At 37.8% G+C, this 26,022-nt stretch overlaps 1 protein-coding gene across 3 annotated transcripts in view; it reads left to right on the forward strand.

Moving 5' to 3' along the window:
* The window catches only part of ccdc18 (coiled-coil domain containing 18), a 51,810-nt gene that overhangs the window by 22,901 nt on the left and 2,887 nt on the right, over positions 1-26,022 (forward strand). Inside the window, exons 18-27 of one of the 3 annotated variants that reach the window (XM_049476623.1) lie at positions 2,382-2,512; positions 7,139-7,302; positions 8,674-8,887; positions 11,644-11,743; positions 13,530-13,646; positions 14,547-14,615; positions 17,099-17,239; positions 18,333-18,470; positions 22,158-22,295; positions 23,581-23,793. In XM_049476623.1, the coding sequence (XP_049332580.1) occupies positions 2,382-2,512; positions 7,139-7,302; positions 8,674-8,887; positions 11,644-11,743; positions 13,530-13,646; positions 14,547-14,615; positions 17,099-17,239; positions 18,333-18,470; positions 22,158-22,295; positions 23,581-23,793 (1,425 nt within the window). The remainder of the gene's footprint in view (positions 1-2,381; positions 2,513-7,138; positions 7,303-8,673; positions 8,888-11,643; positions 11,744-13,529; positions 13,647-14,546; positions 14,616-17,098; positions 17,240-18,332; positions 18,471-22,157; positions 22,296-23,580; positions 23,794-26,022) is intronic. The other 2 variants (XM_022678589.2, XM_049476624.1) reach the window with 2 other exon arrangements.

The following is a 26,022-nucleotide window of genomic DNA, read 5'->3' on the forward strand; positions in this document are numbered from 1 at the left end:
GCATCAAAGGGAAGATGGTTAAAATTGATGGGAAGATGGTCGGAGTCAAATACAGGAGCATTCTGGAAGAAGAAAACATGTTGGAGTCTGTAAAAGACCTGAGACTGGGGCGGAGATTTACCTTCCAGCAAGACAATGACCCAAGACATAAAGCTAAATCTACAATGGATCGGTTCACAAATAAACGTATCCAGGTGTTCGAATGGTCAAGTCAAAGTTCAGACCTGAATCCAGTGGAGAATCTGTGGAAAGAGCTAAAAAAAAAACTGCTTTTCACAAACCAAAGCTCTCCATCCAACCTTCCTGAGCTCCAGCCTGTTTTATAAGGAAGAATGGGCAAAAAGTTTAGTTTCTTGATGTGCAAAACTGATGGAGACAAACTACAAGCGACTTGCAGCTGTAATCGCAGCAAAAAGTGGCGCTACAAAGTATTACTTGTCACTTTTACCTACCACATGTTAGGGTTAGCTTGTGCTAAAAAGCAAAACACAAACAAACTAGATCATACTCAACTGCAATAGAAACACAAAACTCTCAAATTATTTCAAAGTACTAAAATCTCCCTCATCTGCTGACTTCCTACCAACAGTAGGTACAGATGCCTCCCTCAGACGAAGTCTGCTGGCTAATCCTCCTGTGTACTTTCTGAGGTTCGCATCCAGCAGACTAAAATGGCGTTTTACTATAATTTGACCTTGCCCTTTTTAATACATGTTAATACATGTTTTATTTTACCATAGTTAAAAGTAAAGACCTGCTCCTCCAGAGCAGAGTGAACTTGTTTTTTCACTAATAGCAGAACCTTCAGGCCTGGAAGTAGAAAACACGCTGATCTGACCTCCGCTGATCTTAGTTTGTAGCTCACATGCTCTTTCTGCTTCTTTAACTGGGGCTGCTCACAGCTAAATGGGACAATAATAGTGTGTATTATAAGTGTGCACTCGAGGGTAGCCGACTTTTCCAGCTGTACATTTTATATAAAGAATGATCTAAAAGGACTCATTCATTGTTTTGTGCACTTGAGTTCTGAAGAACAGTCATCCTGTTGGCTTTATATGTTAAATACTAGTGCATCTCAAAAAAATTAAATATCATTAAAACGTTAACTCATATATTATATAGATGTATTTGGAAGGGACTGTAAACTGTATGCTGGAATCTGTAACCACAATTTTATTGACTATATACATTTACCTAAAATATAGTTTCAGCATTACAGATGCAATAAACTACTGTAAGTAATTGAGTAAGTCATGGAAATCTTTACTGATTACCCTTTTATGAAATATGCCACACCAACAAATTGCTTTTCACCACATGTATGAATTATTATGGCCTTTGTAGCCTTTGTAGTAATCTACTTTGCAGTCAGTAGATTAATTGATCAAAACCCTACAAACCAGAGGTTATTTTCATGAGATTCTACACTACTCAAATATGTCTTAAAGGGTAACTACAGTCGAATACATTTTACATAAATTGCTGAAATAAACTGCTCTGTAATAATAAAGTATACCAGCCCTGCTTATAACACCTAATATTAAAGAAATATTAACAGAATTTAGATATCTGGCCATATTTGGATCAACAGTTTGGTCTAAATAATACTAAAAAAGATTTATTTATAATTTTAGTCAATACAATCTTTGATTTAAATGTAAAATATTTTAATGTATATCTGCCCTGGGGTTTTTATTATAAAGCCCAAAACGGTAGGATAGCAATTAAAGCCCATATGTTCTTTACTATTACTTTTTGTTAATACAATCATTGATTTTAGTAAGCATATCATCTGCCCTGGGGGCTTTTATTATGAAGGCCAAAATGGTGGAATAACAATTAGACCTGTATGTTCTTTACTAAAATCAATAACTGTATTGACTAAAATTGTAAACAAATTTTTTTTCATTTATATTTTCTGCCCAGGGGCTTTTATTATGAAGCCCAAAATGGTAAATGCTAACTGTAACTGTGCTGGTTAGAAAACATAAGATAAGTCCGGCTGTTTGATGTGATATGTGTGATATCTGTACATTACTGTACATTATGAGAAGAAATTACACAAATTAGAATATAGCACATTAGACCAACTGGTACTTTTGGCAGTGTGGGCAGTGTGCCAAGTCCTGCTGGAAAATGAAATGAAATGCTGAAAATGATAATATAACACAGTGGATCAACACCAGCAGATGATCTGAAGTAGGTTAACCTGAAACAGTAGCCAAGGGTTGTTTACTGTAATTTATTAAACAGCAAACAGACAGACAGTCAGACAGACAGATGTGTTTATTTATGTATTAATAGAATGATTCATCGAATGAATGGAGCCTCTCAGGTCTGCAGAAAGATCTGGAGATAATGTGACCTGTTTCCTGCTTTAGGTATCTCAGCTGGAGCGGGAGCGCTCTGCCCGGATGGAGGAGCTGAGGAAGAAGGAGGAGGAGGTGGAGGAGGTCCGGCAGGAGGTGCAGAAGAAGCAGAAACAGGCCACTGAATTCTCTTCATCTATAACGTAAGAGTATTTCATACTGTACTGTGGCTTACAGACGTATTCATTAGGGCTGGGGCGGTATTGATTTTTTATAACCGCGGTAAAAAACTGACGCATCACCGCGATATTGCGGTTAACCGCGAGACCCCAAAACAAAAACAAAAACAAAAACAAAAAAAAAAAAAAAAAACACCACAAATTTATTGGTAACAAATCTTTATTCTTCAAACCATACAGCCTACACACAACCTCTACATAAACCATAAATACAGCATAACAAGTGAACATATGCTGCCTGTATAATTCGTCATTGTACAGCTAACCTGTCTTTTTCCGAGCAGACTTTTTGAAGGAGGAGCTTGTCCGCCTCCCCCTTCTCCATCCATAGATCTATTTTAGGGCTGGCCCGAATAGCGGTTTTGAGCTCAGGATATTCGGCAGTAATTGGTAGCGAATATTCTAATATTCGTTTAAAAAAAAAAGACGAATTAATCCACAGCAAAATTTTCCACTGACCCCCGGCCCCGAAAAAAATATATTTCTCACCCCTTTCCTCGGGCCGTTCGGGCTCAAGGCTCAAGAAGTCTGTGATAGGCGTCTGTTTTTTTTTTATTCACACTCTTCTTATTTCTCATTAAATATCTACTAGATACAGATTATATCTGTACAGTATCATTTATTTCACTTCCCTCCTGAATATTTGGAGTGCATTATGTCTCCTTATGTTGTGTAGTTATGTAGTTTTCACCCCAGAATTTCTGCTGCCTCACACCAGGCTTCGGCTGCATCGCAGGGCAGGAGCGCAGCTGCGTTACGGCTATTTCGTTTGAATTGTGCAGTGCAGAGTATTACAGATTTTGTATTTTTGCACTTGGGCTATTAGCTCAATATTAAATATTTCGTTTGTTTATAAATTATTTTATATTCTTAAACCATGTTAAATTATATTCGATTGGAGGAAATTAATTCAGACATCATTTCTTTTTTGTCCCGTTACCGTTCCGCAAAAAAAATCCCGCATCAGCCCGCCACATACACAGTTTTGCCGCACCTGCCCCGCGGTCCTAAATAAATTTAATAAATTACATTTAGTGCTTAAAATTAAAAAAAAATATTTATTAAAACCGCGCTGAATAGTGCGGTCACGTTTCTTACCACATTACAAAAAAAAATCGGTGTGTGTGTGCGCGTGTCGGTCCATTCTCCGCTCCTTTTTTGTGCTTAGGGTTTTTTTGTTGCGTGCATGAGAATCACTGCGTGATTATTACAATTTTCTTAACTATTTATTAATGTGCTCCCACATCCTCTGGATTGATTAAACTCCTGTTCCCGCCAATAACAATTCAGTTCTGTCTGTGCCGCAAGATATCCTGACGGGACCCGCGTCATATAATATGTTGATTAAAATGTCGTGACGTTAAGAAATCGGCTCGCAAGAGACAACCGACCAAAAAAATACATTAGTTCCATTTTAAAATAATAGAAACCTGTCCTTTATGTTTGACAATTTTTGTTTCACTTTACGTGTCCTTACTCATCTGAAGTTTATTTATCTGAACTGAGTTTTATATGGTTATATTTGTAGCGGTTCTGAACTCAGTTCAGCGTGCTGTGAAAGAGACAAGGCGCAGCGCACTTTACCTCAGACTTGGTCAGATAACAACATTTCAGTAAAGATGGTGGTTATAGTTTTATATCATTGCTTTGCTGTTTGAACTACACTTCAACCAACCTTACTATTTTTTACCAAGACTGAGGCGCAATGCCGCGCGTTCTCCGCGGTGCTCACGCAGAACAGCCAGCAGCCAGACAATGAATTAATATATTTTACTTTCTCAAAATGTGACCACGGAACACCTTACATGGCTCTATGGTTTACTTTGAGGTGGGTGAATTAGTTTGATGTGTTGGCGAGAGGTGCAGACACCACTTTCCGGCAAATCTTGCAGATGATTCTCTTCTGTTCTGAGTCTTTTTCTTCCTTTTTTCTCAACTTACTGAGCCTGCCCTGTAGCTTCCATTTCCGAGCCAATATTAGTGCTGCTAATCTTCACTCTCTTCAGCAGCCTCAATGGAGACGAAGTGAGCAGGAGACTCCAGAGCTGTTCTGGCCTCAATGAGTACCACGCACCGCGTTTTGCTTAACCCATTCGCCGCCGCGCCAGTGCAGCGGCAGCACAGATAAATGACAAAAAATTTTATATTCGATATTATGAATTTTGAGATCGTTTGACACCAATATCTATCGCGATCAAAATGTATTTGATATATTGCACAGCCCTATAGTGTAGGACTTACACTTGACATATTAATACTGAATTCACCACAGTTGTGCTTATATGGAGCATTTTACTACCGCTCAAAACGCAGTCAATCAGATTTGACAGCCATAAAAAAATGCGGTAATGACGGTAATGAGCTCATCACCGCGGTGACGTCCCATAACCGCGGTATTGCGGTAATAAAATTATCGTCACAGCCCTAGTATTCATACAACTCTAACTGCTCCAAATGAAGGACCATCCGGCAAGACGATGACCCTATACATACAGCCAGAGCTACAGTGGAATGCCTTAAGATTAAGGAATATTCATGTGTTCATGTGATTTTTTTTGTTTGTTTTTTTTTTTGCTCAAAGTGGCTTAGATCTGATTTTTTTCATGGCTGTGTGAATGTGCCAAATCAGATTTTTTCAAATCATATTTGAAACTCTTTCATATAAATCGGATATGTATCCAATCCATAGACATGCGACATGAATGTGAACGGTCAAATCTGAATTCATGCGTCTTTTTGCTTTTACGCATTAGCATTAGCAATACGTGTTTCTCTCTCGTACCCACACTGTATCTCTTGGTGCAGCTGTGCAGCTATAGCTGCAAAAAAACAGCAAAAGCAAACCGCCTGGCCATTTTTACACCTCCTCAACCTGAGCATGAACTTCAGATCAGCTGTTTACTCTCCACTCCAGCAAAAGATGCTCCACATATGAGCTGCTAACTCATCCATTTATAACCCTTTATAAAGCTACGAGTCTCTCCTCTCTCTAATATGAGGGTTTTTGTTGGTGGTGAAGAAGGAGACGTTTATACAGGTATCAATGTGCAGCATGTGAAACGATTCAGTGACAGATTCGTTCACATTACACACAGATACAGATACAAATCTCATCTGAGCTAACAATAGGATTCAAGCAATGTGGCTTGTAATGTAAACTTAGCCAAAATTATTATCTGGGTTCTTTTGTGAACTCCTGGATGAGTTGTTCATGCCCTTTTGGAGTAATTTCCATTAGTGAATAATAGCTCTTACTGTGGTTCCCTGGAGTCCCAAAGCTTTAGAAATAACTTTATAACCTTTTCCAGACTGAGAGATGATTAATGTCTTTGTTTTCTCATCTGTTATTGAATTTCTTCAGATGAGGGTATAATAATGTGCTGCTTTTTGAGATCTTTTATCTGCTTTATGCTGTCAAACAGGTTCTATTTAAGTGATTTCTTGATTCGACAGGTCTGGTAGCCTGGTTGTGGTTAGTAGTGAAACACACCTTTTCTTGCACAGGGCTACATTGGTTTGGATAGTTTTTCTTCCCTTAATAAATTAAATGGCCGTTCTGTTGGGAATTTGTCCAGTGAAAGGTCAGAATTGTACCAGGGTTCCTGTGGGTCCTTAAAAAGTCTTAAATTGTCTTAAATGTACTGTAAATGTGCTGTAGGAATTACATTTTTGGACTTTAGCAGCGAGTTAGCTAACATACTAACTGTAGCTAGCTTAAACAAGCTAGCTAACATTACTAGGGATAGAACTAAGAAAATAATAACTATTAATAACTAATTAATAACTAATAATACCTAATAAATAATAATAGCTACTAACCCTAGCGGCAAACATTTTAGTGGCGAGTTAGCTAACATATTAACTTTTTGGAGCAAGCTAGCTAACCTACTAAGTTTAGCTAGCTTAAACGAGCTAACTAACATTACCAGGGATAGAACTAAGGCTGGCAAGCTAGCTAACAATAGCAGTGAGTTAGCTAACATACTAGACATACTAGTGTTACCCAGGAGAGAAGTAAAGAAATTATGAGTACATTTTTGGGTCTTAAATGATATTTATTGAGGCATTTAAAGCATTAAATTTGACTTTTTAAAAGTGGTGCAGGAACCCTGTGTAGATTGATTGAGTTCTGAGGGTGAGGATGTTCTGAACCGGACATATTTAGGTCTCTGAGAGTGTGTTTTATCCTCAGGGTGTTCCAGACTGAGTCTTATGACTGTGTGAGAAGATCTGGAGCTGATGACCCTTTGTATCCACAGCCAGTCCCTCCCCTGTTCTCCTTCTTCCTCTGCTGTACTGTGGGCTGCTATAAATACAGAGCTGTTCACTGATGTGCTATGGTATTCTGACTTGTACAGCGCTTGGAGAGGCTTTACAGGTTCCTTTAAGGGTTCTCCACAGGTTCTCCACAGTTTCTGGACCTTCTAACCTGGACTGACTTGTTATACCTTCAGCTGCAAACCTGGAGATCTTTAGAGCCGTGTTCTTTAGGTGCTGAAACTGATCAGCAAAGAGTGAAATATAGTGATTAAATGATTATATTATATATATTATTATATATATGTATATATGTGTGTGTGTGTTCTGCAGGCAGCTGAGCTCGGAGATGAATACGTGTCGAGGGGAGCTCTCGGAGATGGAGAAGGAGCTGCTGAGACTGAGGAGAGACAGCAGTGCTAAAGCCTCTCAGCTCAGCCAGATGGAGGAGGTGCTGCAGGAGACCAGGGGGCTGCTGGACAAGAAGAGCGAAATGGGTATAAATCATTTATTACACAGCTTATAAACATGCTACTTATTACTCACCAGAAGATTTGGAAAGTGTGGGATTGCAGTGATATGCAGAAGGTAGATAAAAGTTTACAGGAACTAATAAATTACCGTATTTATCGCACTTAAAATCGTTTAATTTTCCCAAAAATCATCAGTGCTCCTTATGTAAGAATTCTATCAGTCAGGTATTAAGGAGCAGTAAAGCCACTCCACTGAAGTACAGAGTTATACAGGACTTTCAGTAAAGTTTCTCCAGCACCGAGACTAAAGCAGTATTAGCATTAGCCGCTAACCACGCTAAGCGCTATCTCTTTTGCCGTTAAGAGATGTCACCCTGGCTTACTGTAACACTCAAGATTCCTCAGTGTAGTGCCATTGGGCAGCATTAGCTGCTAACTGTGGCTAGCGCTAGCAGTTAGTTAGCAACGCTAATGCAAATGCGAATGCTGCTGCACCCAGCCTTAGTGTTAATCTGGAAATCTAAGGTTACTGTAAATAAAGAGAAGCACTTTACTCACCCAAATAAATTGTTTAGTTTACCAGCGGCAAGACCTGCTAAATTAGAAGGGAAACATGGTGACACCCTTGTTCCTTACTATTGTCGCTACAATTGACAACTTCATGGAGATGGAGATTTTGTTTTCCAGCAGGAAAATGTTAAATTTCTGCGATCTGAGTGGTCCAGCGATCTAAAGCGTTGCCGCTATGATCGAGAGATCGCTGTTTTTCCTTTAATAAATAAAATAATCATTTAAAAAATGTGGTCAGATAAATTAATTCTGTTGGGAATTTGTCTAGTAAAAGGTCAGAATGGTACCAGGGTTCCTGCGGGTCCTAAATGTCTTAAAAATGTCTTAATTTACCTATAAATTTTCGTTAAATTGCATTAAATTTCATCAGTTGGTGCATTTTTAATGCCAGTGGGAGAAAACATTGGCCCACCGTCAACTTTTATGGAGATCGCATTTTCAATTTCATTTTCCAGCAGAAAAATTTTGAATTCGGAATCCCACATAGTGCAGCGGTCTAAAGCTCTGCGACTACAATTAGTAGATTTCTGGTTCGAATCCCAGTCATGCAGCTTGCCATCATCAGCTACCTGAGCCCTGAGAAAGCATGATGGGTCTTACTCTCTCTGGGTGGGTACAGTAGATGGCGCTCTTTCTTTCCCCTCATCACTCCTAGGGTGATGTGGATCAGCACAAGGCTGCGTCTGTGAGCTGCTGTATCGGAACCTAGTCGCTGCGCTTTGCATTTTACTCTCAAAATCTCTCTAAATCAGATCTTAAAGGTTTAAATCTGGGCTGTAAATGTATCTCCTGTGTGTGTTTGATTGATTGTTTTATATGAATCAGTGAATGATCTGGAGGAGAAGCTCCACCGCAGTGAGATGGACCGGAGGAACTCCCTGCAGAGGGCGCAGCTGCTGGAGGGGCAGCTGCAGACGGTGCGAGGGGAGCTGGTGGACACCATGGATCACCTGCAGGAGCTGCGAGACGTCCTGCAGCGAACCCAGCTGACCTCAGAGCAGCGGCAGACCACCATCGACCAGCTCGCTGCTGAGCTCAGGTGAGGCCCCACCCCTTTAGCATCTGGGGGAGGAGCATGTGAGCCAAGCTGAAATCACTGTGTGAAATAATTTGTGTGAATGGGTGGGGCTAAGCTGTTATTTAAAGTGACATCACAGTCATTATCTTTTTTTTTTATTTGTGGACTGAATGGATTGAATGAAGAGTGGAATAATATTATATAGATATAATAATCATACAGTATTGTGAAAAGGTGTATTTCCCTTTCATGATTTCTTTTTTTTTATATATATATATACATGTTTCTCACTCTTACATCTTTCAGATCATCAAACTAACTTAAATATTAATCGAAAAAAACACAACTACACACAAAATGCAGTTTTTAAATGAAAGTTTTCATTAGTAAGAGAGAAAAACAATCCAAACCTACATCATTCTATGTGAAAAAGTGTTTAAAACATAACTTAACTTTGTTTTTATCACACCTGAGTTAAATTTCTTTAACCGTGCCCACAGACCACAGACCTGATTACTGCCACACCTGTTCTTAATAAAAAAAAAAAATAAAAAAAATATGTTTTCTTCCTTAATAATAATAACCTTCATTGAAAAAAAAATATATATTTACTTCTTTTGTCTTTGATTAATATTTACACTTGTTTGACGAACTGAAACATTTAAAAGACAAATATGTAAAAAAAAAAAAAAAAAAAAGAAATCATGAAGGGACAAACACGTTTTTTAATAATTTTATGATGAGCACTTTATGATTTTAGTAATATAAGCTACAATAATTGATATTTTTCAGTGTTAAGAATCATAGGTGTTTATATAGTGCACTGAAGCAACTGTGGTAATGATGATTATTATTAATATTTTAAATTATGACTGTTATAATACTATTATTGTGTCTTTATTTCTGTGTTTTGTATTTCGTTTGACCTGAACAGATTGTAATAAGTTGTAATATTTCATTTAAAATGCATAAATGTGTATTTTCTATAAATGTGAGGTTTTCTTTTTTATGCTGATGAAGATAAACCATCAGTTATTATTATTTTTTTAACTGTTACTGGATTGTATTTTGAGTTATTTTAGTTGTTTTTTATTACAGCTTTTCCAGCTGCAGCACTGCAATAGTTCTTCACACTGATGTACAAAAAAGCACATTTTCTCACTGATGCCCATAAATATTCCCAATAATACCACTAGCATTGTGGCCTGTTGGGAGCATTGAATAAAAGCACTGTATTTCTGAATGCTGGGGGAGAATGGAGAAAAGCTATTTAACAAAAGTTCATATTCATCATAATATTGAACTACAACCCACCCTTATTTCCCTTCAGTGGACTGTTCATTAATTTAATTCCCATATAAAACAACCAATCAATAATAAAAACGCAGTAGAGACTTCAACAACTAAATCTAATATCAGAAATATTGCTGCTATATATTTTGGTGGCGGAAAAAAACACAGGTGCTCCACTGACTGATTAAAACCCTGACAAGAGTCCATTCTTATATTATTAAACACACACACAAACATGGATGCTCTGCAAACTCAACTATAAACTCAACAATAAACAGAATAAAGAATAAAATAACGTTGCTGTTCCCTTAAATGAGCTGCTGGTGTTTCTTCACAGTGTAAAGCCGCTCAGTATCTGTCTCTGCTGAGACGCACAAAAGCGCCGCGCTGTTAAGATGCAGACGTGCCAAAGTCAGAGCTCACCCGGCTCTTAAAGGGAATGACAACTGGCACACTGATTGGTTTATTATTTTATGTTGCGCATAAAAAATTAACCACACCCATGATGATTAATTAAGAGAATTAGTACATGAGTTTTGCTCATTTTGAGCTGCACAAGGTGTATTTTTTATTTTTTTATTATTATTATTTTTTGTGCCCTCAGGATACCAAAAATGCACCGACACGCCCTAAATCAAGCTGCACGATATGCAATTGACCAGAGCGCTATAGATCACTAAAATAGGACCCCTGATCTTTTCTGGAAGATCTCCTGACAACTTAAAAAAACAGCTTTTTTTTTAAATGGTCGTATTTAGAAGAAAGTAGGGTAATAAGAAGAAATATTGGAAAAAACTGTTAACAAATACAAACATTTTCTTCTAAAATGCAGGATATTTAGGCAGAAATCGGTCTTGAGTCATAATATTAAGAATGCAATCTTTATATATGTGTATATATACTCATTGATTAGAGTATAGAAAATGATACTGGGTGTATACACTTCCTGGCCAAAAAAAAAGGTCACACACTAATATTTGGTTGGACCACCTTTAGCTTTAAGGAAAAAAAAAAACATTAGAATGTAATCATGTAAGATGTAAGTTGGTCACAAGCCATCACACCAATCTGAACTGCTTGAATTTTTGCACCAGGAGTAAAGCAGCATAAAGTCATCCAAAAGCAGTGTGTAAGACTGGTGGAGGAGAACATGATGCCAAGATGCATGAAAAAAAACTGTGATTAAAAACCATCAGGGTTATTCCACCAAATATTTCTGGATTTCTGACTCTTAAAACTTTATGAATATGAACTTGTTTGTTTTTGTTTGCATTATTTGAGGTCTGAAAGCTCTGCATCTTTTTTTGTTTGTTATTTCAGCCATTTCTCATTTTCTGTAAATAAATGCTCTAAATGAGAATATTCTTATGTGGAAATTGGGAGAAATGTTGTTCGTAGTTTATAGAAGAATAATATATATATATATATATATATATATATATATATATATATATATAAAATCGTGTGTGTATGTGTGTTGGCAGGGAGAGTAAGAGGGAGCTGGAGGAGAGGAATAATGAAGTGTTGGATATGGACACTGCACTAAAGGAACGACAGGGGGAGCTGCAGCAGAGAGCACAGCTGGTATCAACACACACACACACACACACACACACACACAACGAGCATGTATAATGCTTAATGTGTAATATGTATACAGAAATAACCATTTTAAGGACATTTCTCAGAGGCACATGCTCACTTTACTGCAAGTTTACTGAAGTTTTTGCACTTTTTTCATATTCCACTGCTGTAGATAATCATGTACTTACTTGTAAGTAATATCCATGACACATTACTCTTATCATGTATATATTTCCATCCTGGATGCAAATTTAACACCAATTTAATATTTATATTTTGTTAGTGTATTTCTTTCTTTATGTATATTTTCTACTTTTATCTTTGTGGTATACTTGACGAGGAGCAAAGAAAGAATTTCATTGTACGAGGAAACTTGTTTCTTACTGTGCACAAGACTCTTTGAATCTTGAATCTTGTACCACTCAAACGTTTGGACACAGCTCCTTCAATTTAGTGTGTTTTCTTTATTTTTATGATTTTTTACATTGTACATTTAATATTGAAGATCTACAGGAACACATGCTGAATTACTTATTACATTACATTACATTACATTACATTACATTACATTACATTACATTACATTTGGCAGACGCTTTTGTCCAAAGCGACTTACAATATTGAAGTGCAAATAATAGAAGAGGTTAAGTACAAAAATAATAGAAGTTAAAAATAAAGCATCTATAGATAGGGCCTTAAGGAGGTCAGAGGGAAATAATAGGATAGAGGAGTGAAGGAGGGGAAGAAGGAAATGAGGTTAGAAGTAGTTAGTGTGTTAGAGGTGTTAGGAGAGTAAGTGCTCTTTGAAGAGCTCTGTCTTCAGGAGTTTATTAAAGATATTGAGAGATTCTCCTGATCTGGTAGTAGAAGGTAGTTAGTTAGAGGTGTTAGGAGAGTAAGTGCTCTTTGAAGAGCTCAGTCTTCAGGAGTTTATTAAAGATAGTGAGAGATTCTCCTGATCTGGTAGTAGAAGGTAGTTAGTTAGAGGTGTTAGGAGAGTAGGTGCTCTTTGAAGAGCTCTGTCTTCAGGAGTTTATTAAAGATAGTGAGAGATTCTCCTGATCTGGTAGTAGAAGGTAGTTAGTTAGAGGTGTTAGGAGAGTAAGAGCTCTTTGAAGAGCTCTGTCTTCAGGAGTTTATTAAAGATAGTGAGAGATTCTCCTGATCTGGTAGTAGAAGGTAGTTAGTTAGAGGTGTTAGGAGAGTAAGTGCTCTTTGAAGAGCTCTGTCTTCAGGAGTTTATTAAAGATAGCGAGAGATTCTCCTGATCTGGTAGTAGAAGGTAGTTTGGAACAAACTACCATTTAACACTGTTTTTAAACAAAGAGTGTTAAATAAACCAGAATCTCTTTTATTCTACTTTAGATTCTTCTAAGTACCACATTAATCTTTGAGGACAGATCTGAAGACTCTTGGTTTTTAATTATTTTAATCTCAGTGCCTTCATGAGGGAGAGTCACCTGGAATAGTTTTCTCAGCATCTTGAAGGAAGGAGTTCCTGGAGGTGCTGAACAATAGTTGCTGCTTTTCCTTCACACTGTGAAAGAAGCTCCAGCTCATCCCAATTAAATCACCTCAAATCACCATCTCAGTTCATCAGGTTTAGATCAGGGGATTAATGTGGAGGAAAAACACACTTTTATTTACTGTTTAATACATAAATCCGTATGTGTCCCTTAACTGTGTCCATGTCTTTAATATTAATCTACAATGTAGAAAATACATTAAATAAAGAAATAGAGAGAAAAACTTTTGTGTGTTTTGTTTGTGTGATCTCCTCCTTTAGCTGGGGCAGCTGGACGTGGCCATTAAGGAGAAAAAGCTGGAGATGGACAGGAAGGTGGAGCATCTGCAGGACATTCTGGAGAAGACGGAGAAAAAGCTTAAAGATAAAGATAAAGAGGTATACTCCCACAAGTCTCCTATGTGTGTAATGTGTTATTCATATAACCCTAGTTGCCTATATGCAATTAAATTCAATTTTTTTCCATGTTTACAGCTGGGAGATATGATAAAAAGTGTGTTTTATTCAGTATATTAAAATGTTTTCACCATACTATATATTTATTGTGATTTTTTAAAGAGGAATCTACTGCCATAGTGACTTTTATACAAAATTTGCTGCTCTAAACTTAATTATGCAATAAATTAACATAACGGGCCCTATCTTACACCCTGCACAAGGTGTGTCATGATGCTCATTGCTAACTTACACCCCACCAACAGTCTATTTTCACACCTTCCACCTGCTTGGTTTAAATAGCAACAGTGCTTCTGAATACCTTTTATTGCACTATAAGGCACACCGGATTATAAGGCGACACTAGTAAGGAACAGGGGTGTCGCATTGTTCCCCTTCTAATTCAGGAACTTATTCAAAGCTAAGCTTAATAAATAAAACCGTAAGTCAAACAAGTGTAGATGTTAATCTACACACATTTCTCTCCTTATTTACAGTAAGCTTAGATTTCCAGATTTACACTAAGGCTGGGTTCAGCAGCATTAGCGTCTAGTCGCGGTTAACGCTAGGAACACTGACCGTTCCGGTAAGCCAGAGCGGTATAAGCTAGCGGTTCGTCCCACGTAGCTTGTTCTAACACTGTAAACGTGCAGACTAAAGTCCGATATACTCTCCTCTGAATGACGAAAGACCTAGACTTTAGCGCAGTTAGTGGGTAATGCTAATGCTGCTCCAGCAGTGCTAGCTGGGGTTAGCAGCAGGCTACAGTCCGATATACTCACCTCCAAACAGCGAAAGAGTAGTGATTTATGTGTGTGTGTGTGTGTGTGTGTGTGTGTGCAGGTGGAGTTCCTGAGCGAGAGTCTGGATGTAGTGAAATCTCAGCTGCAGGGGAAGGAGGATCTGGAGAAGGTTAGTTATGAGCTGGGTGTGATATGTGCACTTTAAAACCTGAAATACAACCCGCTAGTGCTGGGCGGTATACCTGTTCACCTGTTCATCTGTTATACCGGAGGCTAAACTAAAACTGGTATGCATTTTTCACATACCTTCATACCACCATACCACTAGAGGCACTGCGGAGCTCTGCATAGAACAGCACCACCAAAGAAGCAGACGCAGCTCACTAACTAATGCAAGCCAGTTATCGTAACAAGCTAACTCACTGGAGTAAAACACTCATCCCGCTCCGTCCTGCCTGGAAAAAAATTAGAACAGAACTTTATCTGAGGAGCTCCTGCTGCTGTTCCTCACTATATGAGTGTTTTTATCCGAACTGGAAACTTCAAGAGTAGTAACTATAGCCTGAAATCTCAGCTGCACCAAACCACTAGAGGCGCTGCGGAGAACCGTGTAGAACAGTGCCGCCAAAGAAGCAGATACAGCTCACTAGCTAATGCTAGCCAGTTAGAATTACAAGCTAACACACTGGAGTGATCGTAGATCAGCTCTGTCCTGCCTAGAGAAAAATAAGAAGAGCACTTTATCTGAGGAGCTCCTGCTGCTGTTTCTCACTGTATGAGTGTTTTTATCTGAGTAAAATAGAAAATCCACAGCAAACAGCAATTATTTACTTTTTTTTTTAGAGAGAAAGAGAGGAAAGGATTTTTTGCAATCAATCCACAAGCGATAAAACTCCCTAAAACTCTGGATATGAGGTGCAAAAAACTTAAAGAGCAGTAACTATATCCTTGTTTAAATATATTAATACTGTATATATATATTAATAATTGTGGACTCTAATGTTTTTTTCAATAATAAAATATTGTAACTTGATATTAAGATTGTCTTACTTGTGCAGTAGATCTTATGAGAAATATCTCTTTTAAATACTTAAATATTAAGTATTTTAGGTCTATTTATAGTGTTTAAGGAACTATTTAAAGAATATTAGTTTTGTAAAGAAAGTCATGTTAAAGTTGTTAAAGACGTATCTCTTTAAAGTCTATTGTTTACGTTCTTTAGCTGTTTTTATGATAATAAAGTCTGATTTCTTCATATATTGTGTATATATTTTGTGGGACAAAGTAAATCCAATAGTAATAAAAGTCTTAATTTGAAGCCTTAGTGTTTTATATTATATGTTCTTCTAACAGTACAGTAACTCACAAACCTATATTAAAGCCCAGTCATGCAGAAAAAAAAAAGAAAATAAATAAATAAATAAAATAATAAATAAATAAATAATAAAAATACTGTGATATACTGTAAAACCTTCAGAATTAAAAAAAAAATACTGTAATATACATTTTTGGTCGTACCACCCAGCACTACAACCTGCTAAAGGTGAGATGTGGGCGGAGCTACAGTGTTGGGTAACGCTTTTCCTGCAGTATTTCTGTTGTAATCAGTGTGGTTTCTGTATTTAATGTGAGGTTTGAGGAGCAGCAGAGGGTCAGAGGCATTATATTCGTTTTTGATTAATCATTAATAGGGAAATAGGGATTTCTATTTACCTGTGAGGAGGTAGTGTGTGCTGTAGAGGCTGCAAGAAAATTATTAGCTATGTCGTAAGTCAGTGTGTAAATGTTTACTTACCTAGTGCTTCTGTTTTTATAGCTTTTACAGGTGCATCGCAAAATATATATATATATATAATTCTAATATACCTCTTCTCATTTATTGTTTTTTTTTTTATATATTCTTTTCTTACATAGTAAAGGAATAGTAAAATGATGCAGATTATGAAGAAATATATAAGGAATCATGTAAAAACTTAAAACTACTGTTAAACAAACCAAAATACTCTGTGGAGAAGCATTTAGGTGCTCTTATTTATCTGGGGAGCTTTTAACTTGCAGTTTCTGAGGCTGGCAACTCTTGCTCTTCCTTTTCTAAAGCGTTTCTGATGAGTGCCAGTTTCATCATTATAATGATGAAGCTAATACACTGGATTATTATCTGAGGAGCTCCTGCTGCTGTTCCTCACTGTATGAGTGCTGTTGTTTTTCTATTTTGCTTGTATAAAAACAAACAGCAAAACTCCAGATACGTAGCAGAGCAGTAACTATAGGCCTTTTTAAATATATTAATAATGTAGCTTGAAGGACAATTTTGTTGATGGTCTTTGTGGTGACTGCACTTGAAATTCTTCTTTTTCGGATTGACTGACCTTCATTTTTTCTCATAATATGGATTAGAACATTACTCAAATAGAGCTATTCACTGTATACCACAGATTTTAATAATCCACTATGAATTATACAAAATCTATTATAATCTACTATGTATAATTCAAGTTTTACTATGGATTATTCTGTATCTACAATACATTATTCAGTATCTATTTACTTTCAAATATGTATTAGCTTTGCACAATTTAGTGTTGAATATGCATTATTTACTACCCACTGTAAAGTATGTGTGCGTGTGTGGTTCTGTGCGTGTGCGTTCAGGCTGCTGTGGAGTACAGTCAGCAGCTGCGTGTGTGTGGTGAGCAGCTGCAGAAGACTGCGCAGGAGCTGCAGGACGCTCTCGCTCGCTGTGATTGGCTGAGCAGGCAGCTGAATGATGTCACTCAGCAGACCAGGAACAAGGTCAGATACACACAGGCATAAATACACATATATTTTACTGCACATGCTCATTCTGCCATTTATACTGTAGGCTTTTATTCCACCCGCACTGTCTTAAAACTTTTTTAATACTTTATTAAAGTTAATAGTTTATTATTCAGCCTGCTATGAATTCAGTATCTTCTATGGAGTAAATTATTCAGTGTTAAGTTAGTTACTCAATATCTGCTACTGCTTCTGTATCTATGACTGAATGAATTGTTTATTGTCCACTATGAATAATTTATCTACCATTAATTGATTCATTTTTACTATACATTATATAGAATAAACTGAATTTTTAAGGATCTACTATGTATTATTCAGTATCTACTAGAAATGAATAAGTATCCACTATGAATAGTTTAGTATCCATTATGAATTATTCAGTTTCCACTATGAATTGTGCAGTATCTTCCATGAATTATTCAGCATCCGCTATGAATCATTCAGTATGTACTATGCGTTATCCAGCATCCACTATGAATTATCCAGCATACATTGTGGATTATTCAGTATCTACTATAATTTATTCAGTATCCATTATAAATTGTTCAATATCTACTATTAATTATTTTGTATCCACTATACATTATTCAGTATCCACTATGAATTGTCCAGTATCTTCTGTGAATTATTTAGTATCTACTATTAATTTTTCAGTATCCACTATACCATTTCCAGGATCCACCTTGAGTTATTCAATATCCATTATGAATTATCCAGCATCCACCATGAATTATGCAGTATCTACTATAAATAGTTCACCACCCACTATTAACTGCTCAGTATCTGTTATAAATTATTTAGTTTCTACTATGAACTATCCAGCCTCCACTATTAGTTACTCAGTATCTACTCTGAATTATTGAGTATCCACTCGGAATTATTCAACATTCACTATGAATTATTCAGTATCCACTATGAATTATTCAATATCTAGTATAAAATTTTTAGTTTTCTCTTTGAATAATTCAGTATCCAGTATGAAATGTTCAGTATTGCTGTGTTAGTATGTTGTAAGTGTATTTTCTCGCTGTTGAAAGTTAAATTAATATAAAATGTTATTGTGTAGGAAGCTGAGCTGCAGCGTCTGCAGGATCAGGTGAGCGCAGGTGAGCAGCGGCGGCTGCAGGACGAGGCTCGGCTGCAGGCGACGGTCAGCGCTCTACAGCAGCAGCTGCAGCAGCAGAGTGACCAGCACCATACTGAGGTACATCTACAGCTTCTATAGCAGCAGAGTCAAAACTTTATATCTCACCTTGCTGCTTTAGACTGTGGTTTCTCACTTAATATCACACCATCTCTATCATATCTCTATAAACATCATCTCACACCATCTCTCTCTCTTATCTATATAAACTGATATTCTGAGAGCTGTAGAGCATCTTAAAACAGCAGCAGCAGACCCTCCAAACCTACATACCATTAACTGTATATGTTTAGTACATTAATAACAAAATAATAATAAATAAATAAGAGGTTTTGCTTGAATACATGTGGTTTAGTTAAGAGGAAATATGTACTACATATAGTGTCCCATGACTTTTGCCATTCCCCATGGAAGCTAAAGAACCATGCTTATCCAACATCCAGAATATGTTTCATATTTTATGTTCTACAAATCAGCACCTCTTGTTCAGATAGAGACAGTTTTGCACATCTTGGCATTAATTGTCTCAGTCAGTTTTATGAGGTAGAGTCACCTGGAATTCAGGCTTTCAGTTAACAGCTGTGCTGAACTCATCAAGAGTTAATTACTTGAACTACTTGTCTCTTAATAAAGTGTTTAAGAGCATCAGTTCTAAAGTAGTGAAGAGGTAGAGTTTAAGCTCTTTGAAAGTATCCTCAAGTGCAGTCGCCACAAAGACCATCAAAAGCATTATAATGGTGGAACTGGCACTCATCAGGACCGCTCCAGGAAAGGAAGAGCAATAGTATTTTTCATTTTCAGCCAGTCATTTCCACACAGATATAGTATTTCATGCTTTATTTATTATTGAGACCGCACTGCGCTGCTCAGGCTGCAGTACAGAGTGGTGATGGAGGAAGTTAATGCACTTTGAGCTCTATAAGCCTTTGGCCGATTGCCATCTGATGTTTTCTCTGATCAGGGTTCGATCTGACGGGCTGAGGATTAGAGTGCAGCTGCTGTTACAGTTAGACAGTGTTCAGTAGCTTACCGTAAAACTCCCAGCCTCTCTGCTGCTGACCACTCCTTCCTGTCTGCTCTCCGTGATCCTGCTGATCCTTACATCTACTGACAGAGGAAGCGCCATTATGGTCCACATTTGGAGAACCAGATCAGCACAATCTGAGGGTGTTTTCACACCAGCACTATTTGGTCCGGTTTAAACAGACTCTTGTTCGTTTGTACCCTTAGACCATTTTCACCTCTGTAGTTCAGTGAACTGATGCCAGATCCATGAACTTCAATGTGCAGATGACACAGACTCCATGCAGCATGCTTTAGATACCATATCCAGCTTATATCAATCTTTAGGTCTACAAGTTAACATTAAGAAAAGTCATGACTCAATTCTGCACCCAACCTTTCACACCACCCAGCTTTCATATGATGGGAAGTCCACTCAGTCATGTCCACCAGTTCACCTATCTTGGCTCGACACTCTTCTGAACTCTTCTGACTGTTCTCTATATGCCTCAGCGACTTTTGGCCGGCTCCGCAAAACGGTGTTTAACGACAACCATCTAAAAGTCAGCACCAAAATTGCAGTGTACATATATGTGTGTATATATATACCATGACGTGCAGCCCCGGTCTGTCCCAGCTGGCTCGCATTGGACCAGCATAAAGACTTTGCCTCAGCCCTTACTCGAGAGATACGCAAAGGTGAATGAAAGGCTGAAGCAACACGAACCTCATAGACACGAAAGTTAAGCAACTAGAGCCGCACTGGGCCGTTACTATGTTTCTTTAAGTTAGTTTAAATAAAGGTATTAAGTTCATTTACTCCCTGTGTCTGTGTCTCGCTGTGCTTCCGCACTACCAAGTCACTGCAGCCACGCCCTCAGTCACAATATATGTAAATGCATTTTGTAAGTGCAAATACAATAGACGATATCACGATTATTAAAAAGATTGAAGTTAGCAATTTATTGAACGATAAGTCGATAATTTGATTATTGTGACAAGCCTGTACATAATAGACCAGGGGTGTCCAAACTACAGCCCGCGGGCCATTTGCGGCCCGTTTCCTTTTTTGGAGCGGCCCGCGAGGTATTTTAGAAATGGAATGAAAGTTGGCCCGCTGTTAAGCAGGTTTTTATAATGTGAGATTCAAAGTTTGAACGCTAGGTGTCAGAAACGGGCCTAAAAGCGGAGAGAGTGTGCATTTCTAGCGCAGAAAAACGGGCCAAAGAGTCTAAAAGCGGAGAGGGTGCGCATTTCTAGAGCAGAAAAACGGGCCAAAGAGTCTAAAAGCGGAGAGGGTGCGCATTTCTAGAGCAGAAAAACGGGCCAAAGAGTCTAAAAAAAGCGGAGAGAGTGCGCATTTCTAGCGCAGAAAAACGGGCCAAAGAGTCTAAAAGCGGAGAGGGTGCGCATTTCTAGAGCAGAAAAACGGGCCAAAGAGTCTAAAAAAAGCGGAGAGAGTGCGCATTTCTAGCGCAGAAAAACGGGCCAAAGAGTCTAAAAAAAGCGGAGAGAGTGCGCATTTCTAGCGCAGAAAAACGGGCCAAAGAGTCTAAAAGCGGAGAGGGTGCGCATTTCTAGAGCAGAAAAACGGGCCAAAGAGTCTAAAAGCGGAGAGGGTGCGCATTTCTAGAGCAGAAAAACGGGCCAAAGAGTCTAAAAGCGGAGAGAGTGCGCATTTCTAGCACAGAAAAACAGAGTCTAAAAGTTGGCGTAATTAAGGAGTTTAATATTAAGAGACATCATGAAATGAAACATCAATTTGAAAAATCTTAGTTTACACAACGCTGTCAAAGATAAAGATAGTAAGTCAAGTAAAATGGTGTGTAAATGAAATAATCAGGAAAAAAGTGTTATTTAAAGTGGTATATTTCATTATTTGTTTTATTACAGAGTCTGTGGTCCGTGACTTCAAATATATTTCTCCTTCTGGCCCCCAACAAAAAAAGTTTGGACACCCCTTTAATAGACCTTTTCATTCCAACCTTTATAGATTAATACAACCCTACGGCCTCATATAGCCCATGCAGTATATAAGTATATAAGTGTAAATGCTCTGAATGGTGGGGTCTACAAAAGTATACAAACAACGCATATGTACATCTATGTATGCATGTTAATATTTTTTATATATATGCATGTATTGTTCATGTTCATTGTTCCCATCATTGTCAAATTACACAAAAAGTTTATAATACTACTTAAAGTATCCATTATAAATTGTTCAATATCTACTATTAATTATTTTGTATCCACTATACATTATTCAGTATCCACTATGAATTGTTCAGTATCTTCTGTGAATTATTTAGTATCTACTATTAATTATTCAGTATCCACTATACCATTTCCAGGATCCACCTTGAATTATTCAATATCCATTATGAATTATCCAGCATCCACCATGAATTATGCAGTATCTACTATAAATAGTTCACCACCCACTATTAACTGCTCAGTATCTGTTATAAATTATTTAGTTTCTACTATGAACTATCCAGCCTCCACTATTAGTTACTCAGTATCTACTCTGAATTATTGAGTATCCACTCTGAATTATTCAACATTCACTATGAATTATTCAGTATCCACTATGAATTATTCAATATCTAGTATAAAATTTTTAGTTTTCTCTTTGAATAATTCAGTATCCAGTATGAAATGTTCAGTATTGCTGTGTTAGTATGTTGTAAGTGTATTTTCTCGCTGTTGAAAGTTAAATTAATATAAAATGTTATTGTGTAGGAAGCTGAGCTGCAGCGTCTGCAGGATCAGGTGAGCGCAGGTGAGCAGCGGCGGCTGCAGGACGAGGCTCGGCTGCAGGCGACGGTCAGCGCTCTACAGCAGCAGCTGCAGCAGCAGAGTGACCAGCACCATACTGAGGTACATCTACAGCTTCTATAGCAGCAGAGTCAAAACTTTATATCTCACCTTGCTGCTTTAGACTGTGGTTTCTCACTTAATATCACACCATCTCTATCATATCTCTATAAACATCATCTCACACCATCTCTCTCTCTTATCTATATAAACTGATATTCTGAGAGCTGTAGAGCATCTTAAAACAGCAGCAGCAGACCCTCCAAACCTACATACCTACGTACATTAATAACAATATAATAATAAATAAATAAGAGTTTTTGCTTGAATACATGTGGTTTAGTTAAGAGGAAATATGTACTACATATAGTGTCCCATGACTTTTGCCATTTCCCATGGAAGCTAAAGAACCATGCTTATCCAACATCCAGAATATGTTTCATATTTTATGTTCTACAAATCAGCACCTCTTGTTCAACAACTAGTTAAGCAACTAGAGCCGCACTGGGCCGTTACTATCTTTACTTAAGTTAGTTTAAATAAAGGTATTAAGTTCATTTACTCGTAAATGAACGAGTAAACTCGTTCATCAAGTAGTACTACTTACTACTTACTAGTAGTAAGTAGTAAGCATCGTGAAGCATAAGCATAGTGATGTGTGCATGCGCAATAGTCACATTGCAGGACGTGCTACGTCATTTAAGACAAATAAAACAAACACGTCATATTGCAGTGGTTTGATTCTTGATAGAAGTAGTAGATACACATCGCTGTCTCTGTGTCTGTGTGAGTGACAGGCTGCTGCTGCCTGAGAAGTGCAAGGGGGAGGTAACTGCATGGCCTCCACCCACATGGTTGGGCACGTGGCACGTGCTTGTAAACGTGAGCACGTGTGGAAAGCTGTGCACCTCAGTGCAGCCCAGTTTAGCAGCGCAGATATTTCCATTTACAGCTGAATTCACACTTTTAATCCCAGAAAAACCTATTTGCGCTCTTTTTTACCTTTTTAAAAAGCCATTTAAACATCCGATTAAAGGGAAGATTACTGTTGTTTTGCTGTTTGTTTTTCTTGGGTTTTGAGTTGAGCTCGGCGCTGACTCAGCTCTTGATTGGTCCGGATGCGAAACAGTGCACGGTTGGGGGAGGGGCCTGTGACATGAACCCTGCATTGTTTAATATCACGATATATATCATTGTTGCAATGTAAAAATTTGCCAATATCATGCAGCCCTAATATTTACGGTATTACCGAAAACTTAATGCAGTTGTATGGATACAGTATGAATGCATTTTGGGTATAAAAAATAAAAAATGACTATTGTCCTGTGTTCCTCTTGTCCTCCCCCAGCTCTCCGCTCTGCAGCAGACCCGAGGGCAGCTCCTGAAGGTCTCGGATCAGATCTCCAGCAGTCTGCGCAGCTCCCAGGAGCAGCTGACCCAGCGTCTGCAGCTGACCAGAGAACAGCTGGACCAATCCAAAGCTGAAGCTGCTAAACTCAGAGCCCAACTTTCATCCACTGAGCAGCTCCTGCAGGACGCTAACGAGACCCTGCTCATTAAGGTACTGCATAAGTCAATACTAGTCAGTGCTATCTAAAAAAAAATTAATAAATAAAAACAAAATTGAAATTCATATATTATATAGATGTATTTAGATGTATTATGGCTTGCTGCTAATAAAAACCCAAAAATCAGTGTCTCAGAAAATTAGAATATTACATAAGACCAACTGGTAGAGTTTTGGAAGAGTGGGCAGTGTGCCAAGTCCTGCTGGAAAATGAAGTTTCCACAATCAGTGATGGTTTGGAGAGTCGTGTCATCTGCTGGTGTTGGTCTACTGTGTAATATCAAGTCCAAAGTCAGTTGGGAGATGCAGATTTCATTTTCCAGCAGGACTTGGCTTTACACTGCCCACACTGCCAAAAGTACCAATTGATCTTTATATAATATTCACATTTTCTGAGACACTGATTTTTGGATTTTCACATTTTCAACTGAATTACTTAACTACTAATTACTAACTAATATTTTTTTTTTTTTTTTTTTTTGATCCTATAAGGATTCAAATAGCCTTAAAAACAAGGGACACATTAAAAATACAGTGTACTTTTGGAAAAAGTGCATCTAAAGTGCTTAAGAAAAGATATTTAAGTAAATAAAAAGTGCAGTGTTTATAGAGCACATCTCCTCAATAAACTTTCTCCATCCCGAACTTGCATAGATCTGATTGGCTGATGAGCATCTTTGGTAATATTTGCAGGCATGTGATTGGGCTGTGAGTTTCCTGCACTGTAAAGTCTCCATTGTAAAGGCTAGTAAAGTTACGCATCTCCAAATAAATCCTGTGGAAATTAACTTTTTCTTAGTAGTTCCTCAGTCTGGGCAACATCTAGGTCTGGACTCTGATCGATTAGTGACCATCTGCTCAGAACATCTTATTCTGCTTCTCATCTGACACTCTAAATCCCAACCATCTCCATTTAATCGAGCCGTTGGTTTTCTCCATTAGTGCCTGGCTAGTTTACAATCATTGATGAGAAGATGAATTCCCAAGTCTATCAACGTACTCTGCAGAATATTGAGTGTAATGAGTGTCTGTACTGAAGAGCTGTAACTCTGTAGAAGTTGGGTTATGCAACAGGACAATGACCCAAAACACCGGAGCAAGTCTGCACCATAATTTTGTGTAAAGAAAAACTCAGAACCGTAAAATATTCATCCCAACCGTAAAGCATGGTGGAAGGAGCATCATGATTTGGGCCTACTTTGCTGCATTATTGCATGGCCAACTTACAAAAATTTAGGGTAAAATAAGTTCCCAACTTTGCAGAATAATGTGTGTAATGAGTGTCTGTACTGCAGCTAAAACTCTACTGCAGAAGTTGGGTCATGCAACAGGACAATGACCCGAAACAATGGAGCAAGTCTACAGCATAATATTGTGTAAAGAAAAACTAAATCTGACTTTTGGAGTGTCCATATCTTAAAAAAGAGAGAGAGATGTACACTTGATGTCCAAGGAATATGTTTTGTGGACATGTGGCTATAAGATTGAACTATTGCTGCATTACATATAGCATTTAAAAAAAAGACACTGCACATCACCATTAAATCATTATCATCCCAACCGTAAAGCATGGTGGAGGGAGCATCGTGATTTGGGCCCACTTTGCTGCATTATTGCATGGCTTGCTTAAAATCATCGAGGAGAAGATCAATTTTAGACCTACAATAATTAATTTTAATTATAGTTTAAGTTGATTTTTGGTTTTGTTCATTGGTCTGTGCTGAAAATTTGCCTTGAAGGCATGGGAAAGTCATTAAAAAATCATGGAAATTTATTGGTTAAAAGATACCATTTCTGTTTATAATTTAGCTGTAACTCTGCAAAAGTTGGGTCATGCAACAGGACAATGACCCAAACACTGGAGCAAGCTCACACCAGAATGTTGTGTAAACAAATCTGACTTTCTGAGTGGCCAAATCAAAGCCCAGATCATAAATGCTATGAATTGACTTGTAGAAAGAGACCTTCACTTGAGTTTTCAAGTAATAAAACAGAGCTAAAGTAGTTTTGTTCAAGGTCAGAACTCATTATTCCTTCACCTTCGGAACGAACTGGCTGAGACGGTTCCCTCTCCGCAGGCCATAAATTACAGGGTGTGCCCGTGCGGCGTTAACAAACATTTTCTCATTTGTGTTGAGTAAATAAAGCATTATTAATGAGCAGCTGCCAGAGCTACACACCTGAACCTGTTCATCTGGCTGCTTCAGGGGGGCATAGGTTATA

The sequence above is a fragment of the Astyanax mexicanus genome, chromosome 4, assembly GCF_023375975.1.
Source record: "Astyanax mexicanus isolate ESR-SI-001 chromosome 4, AstMex3_surface, whole genome shotgun sequence".
In the NCBI taxonomy this organism is placed as follows: Eukaryota; Metazoa; Chordata; class Actinopteri; order Characiformes; family Acestrorhamphidae; genus Astyanax; species Astyanax mexicanus.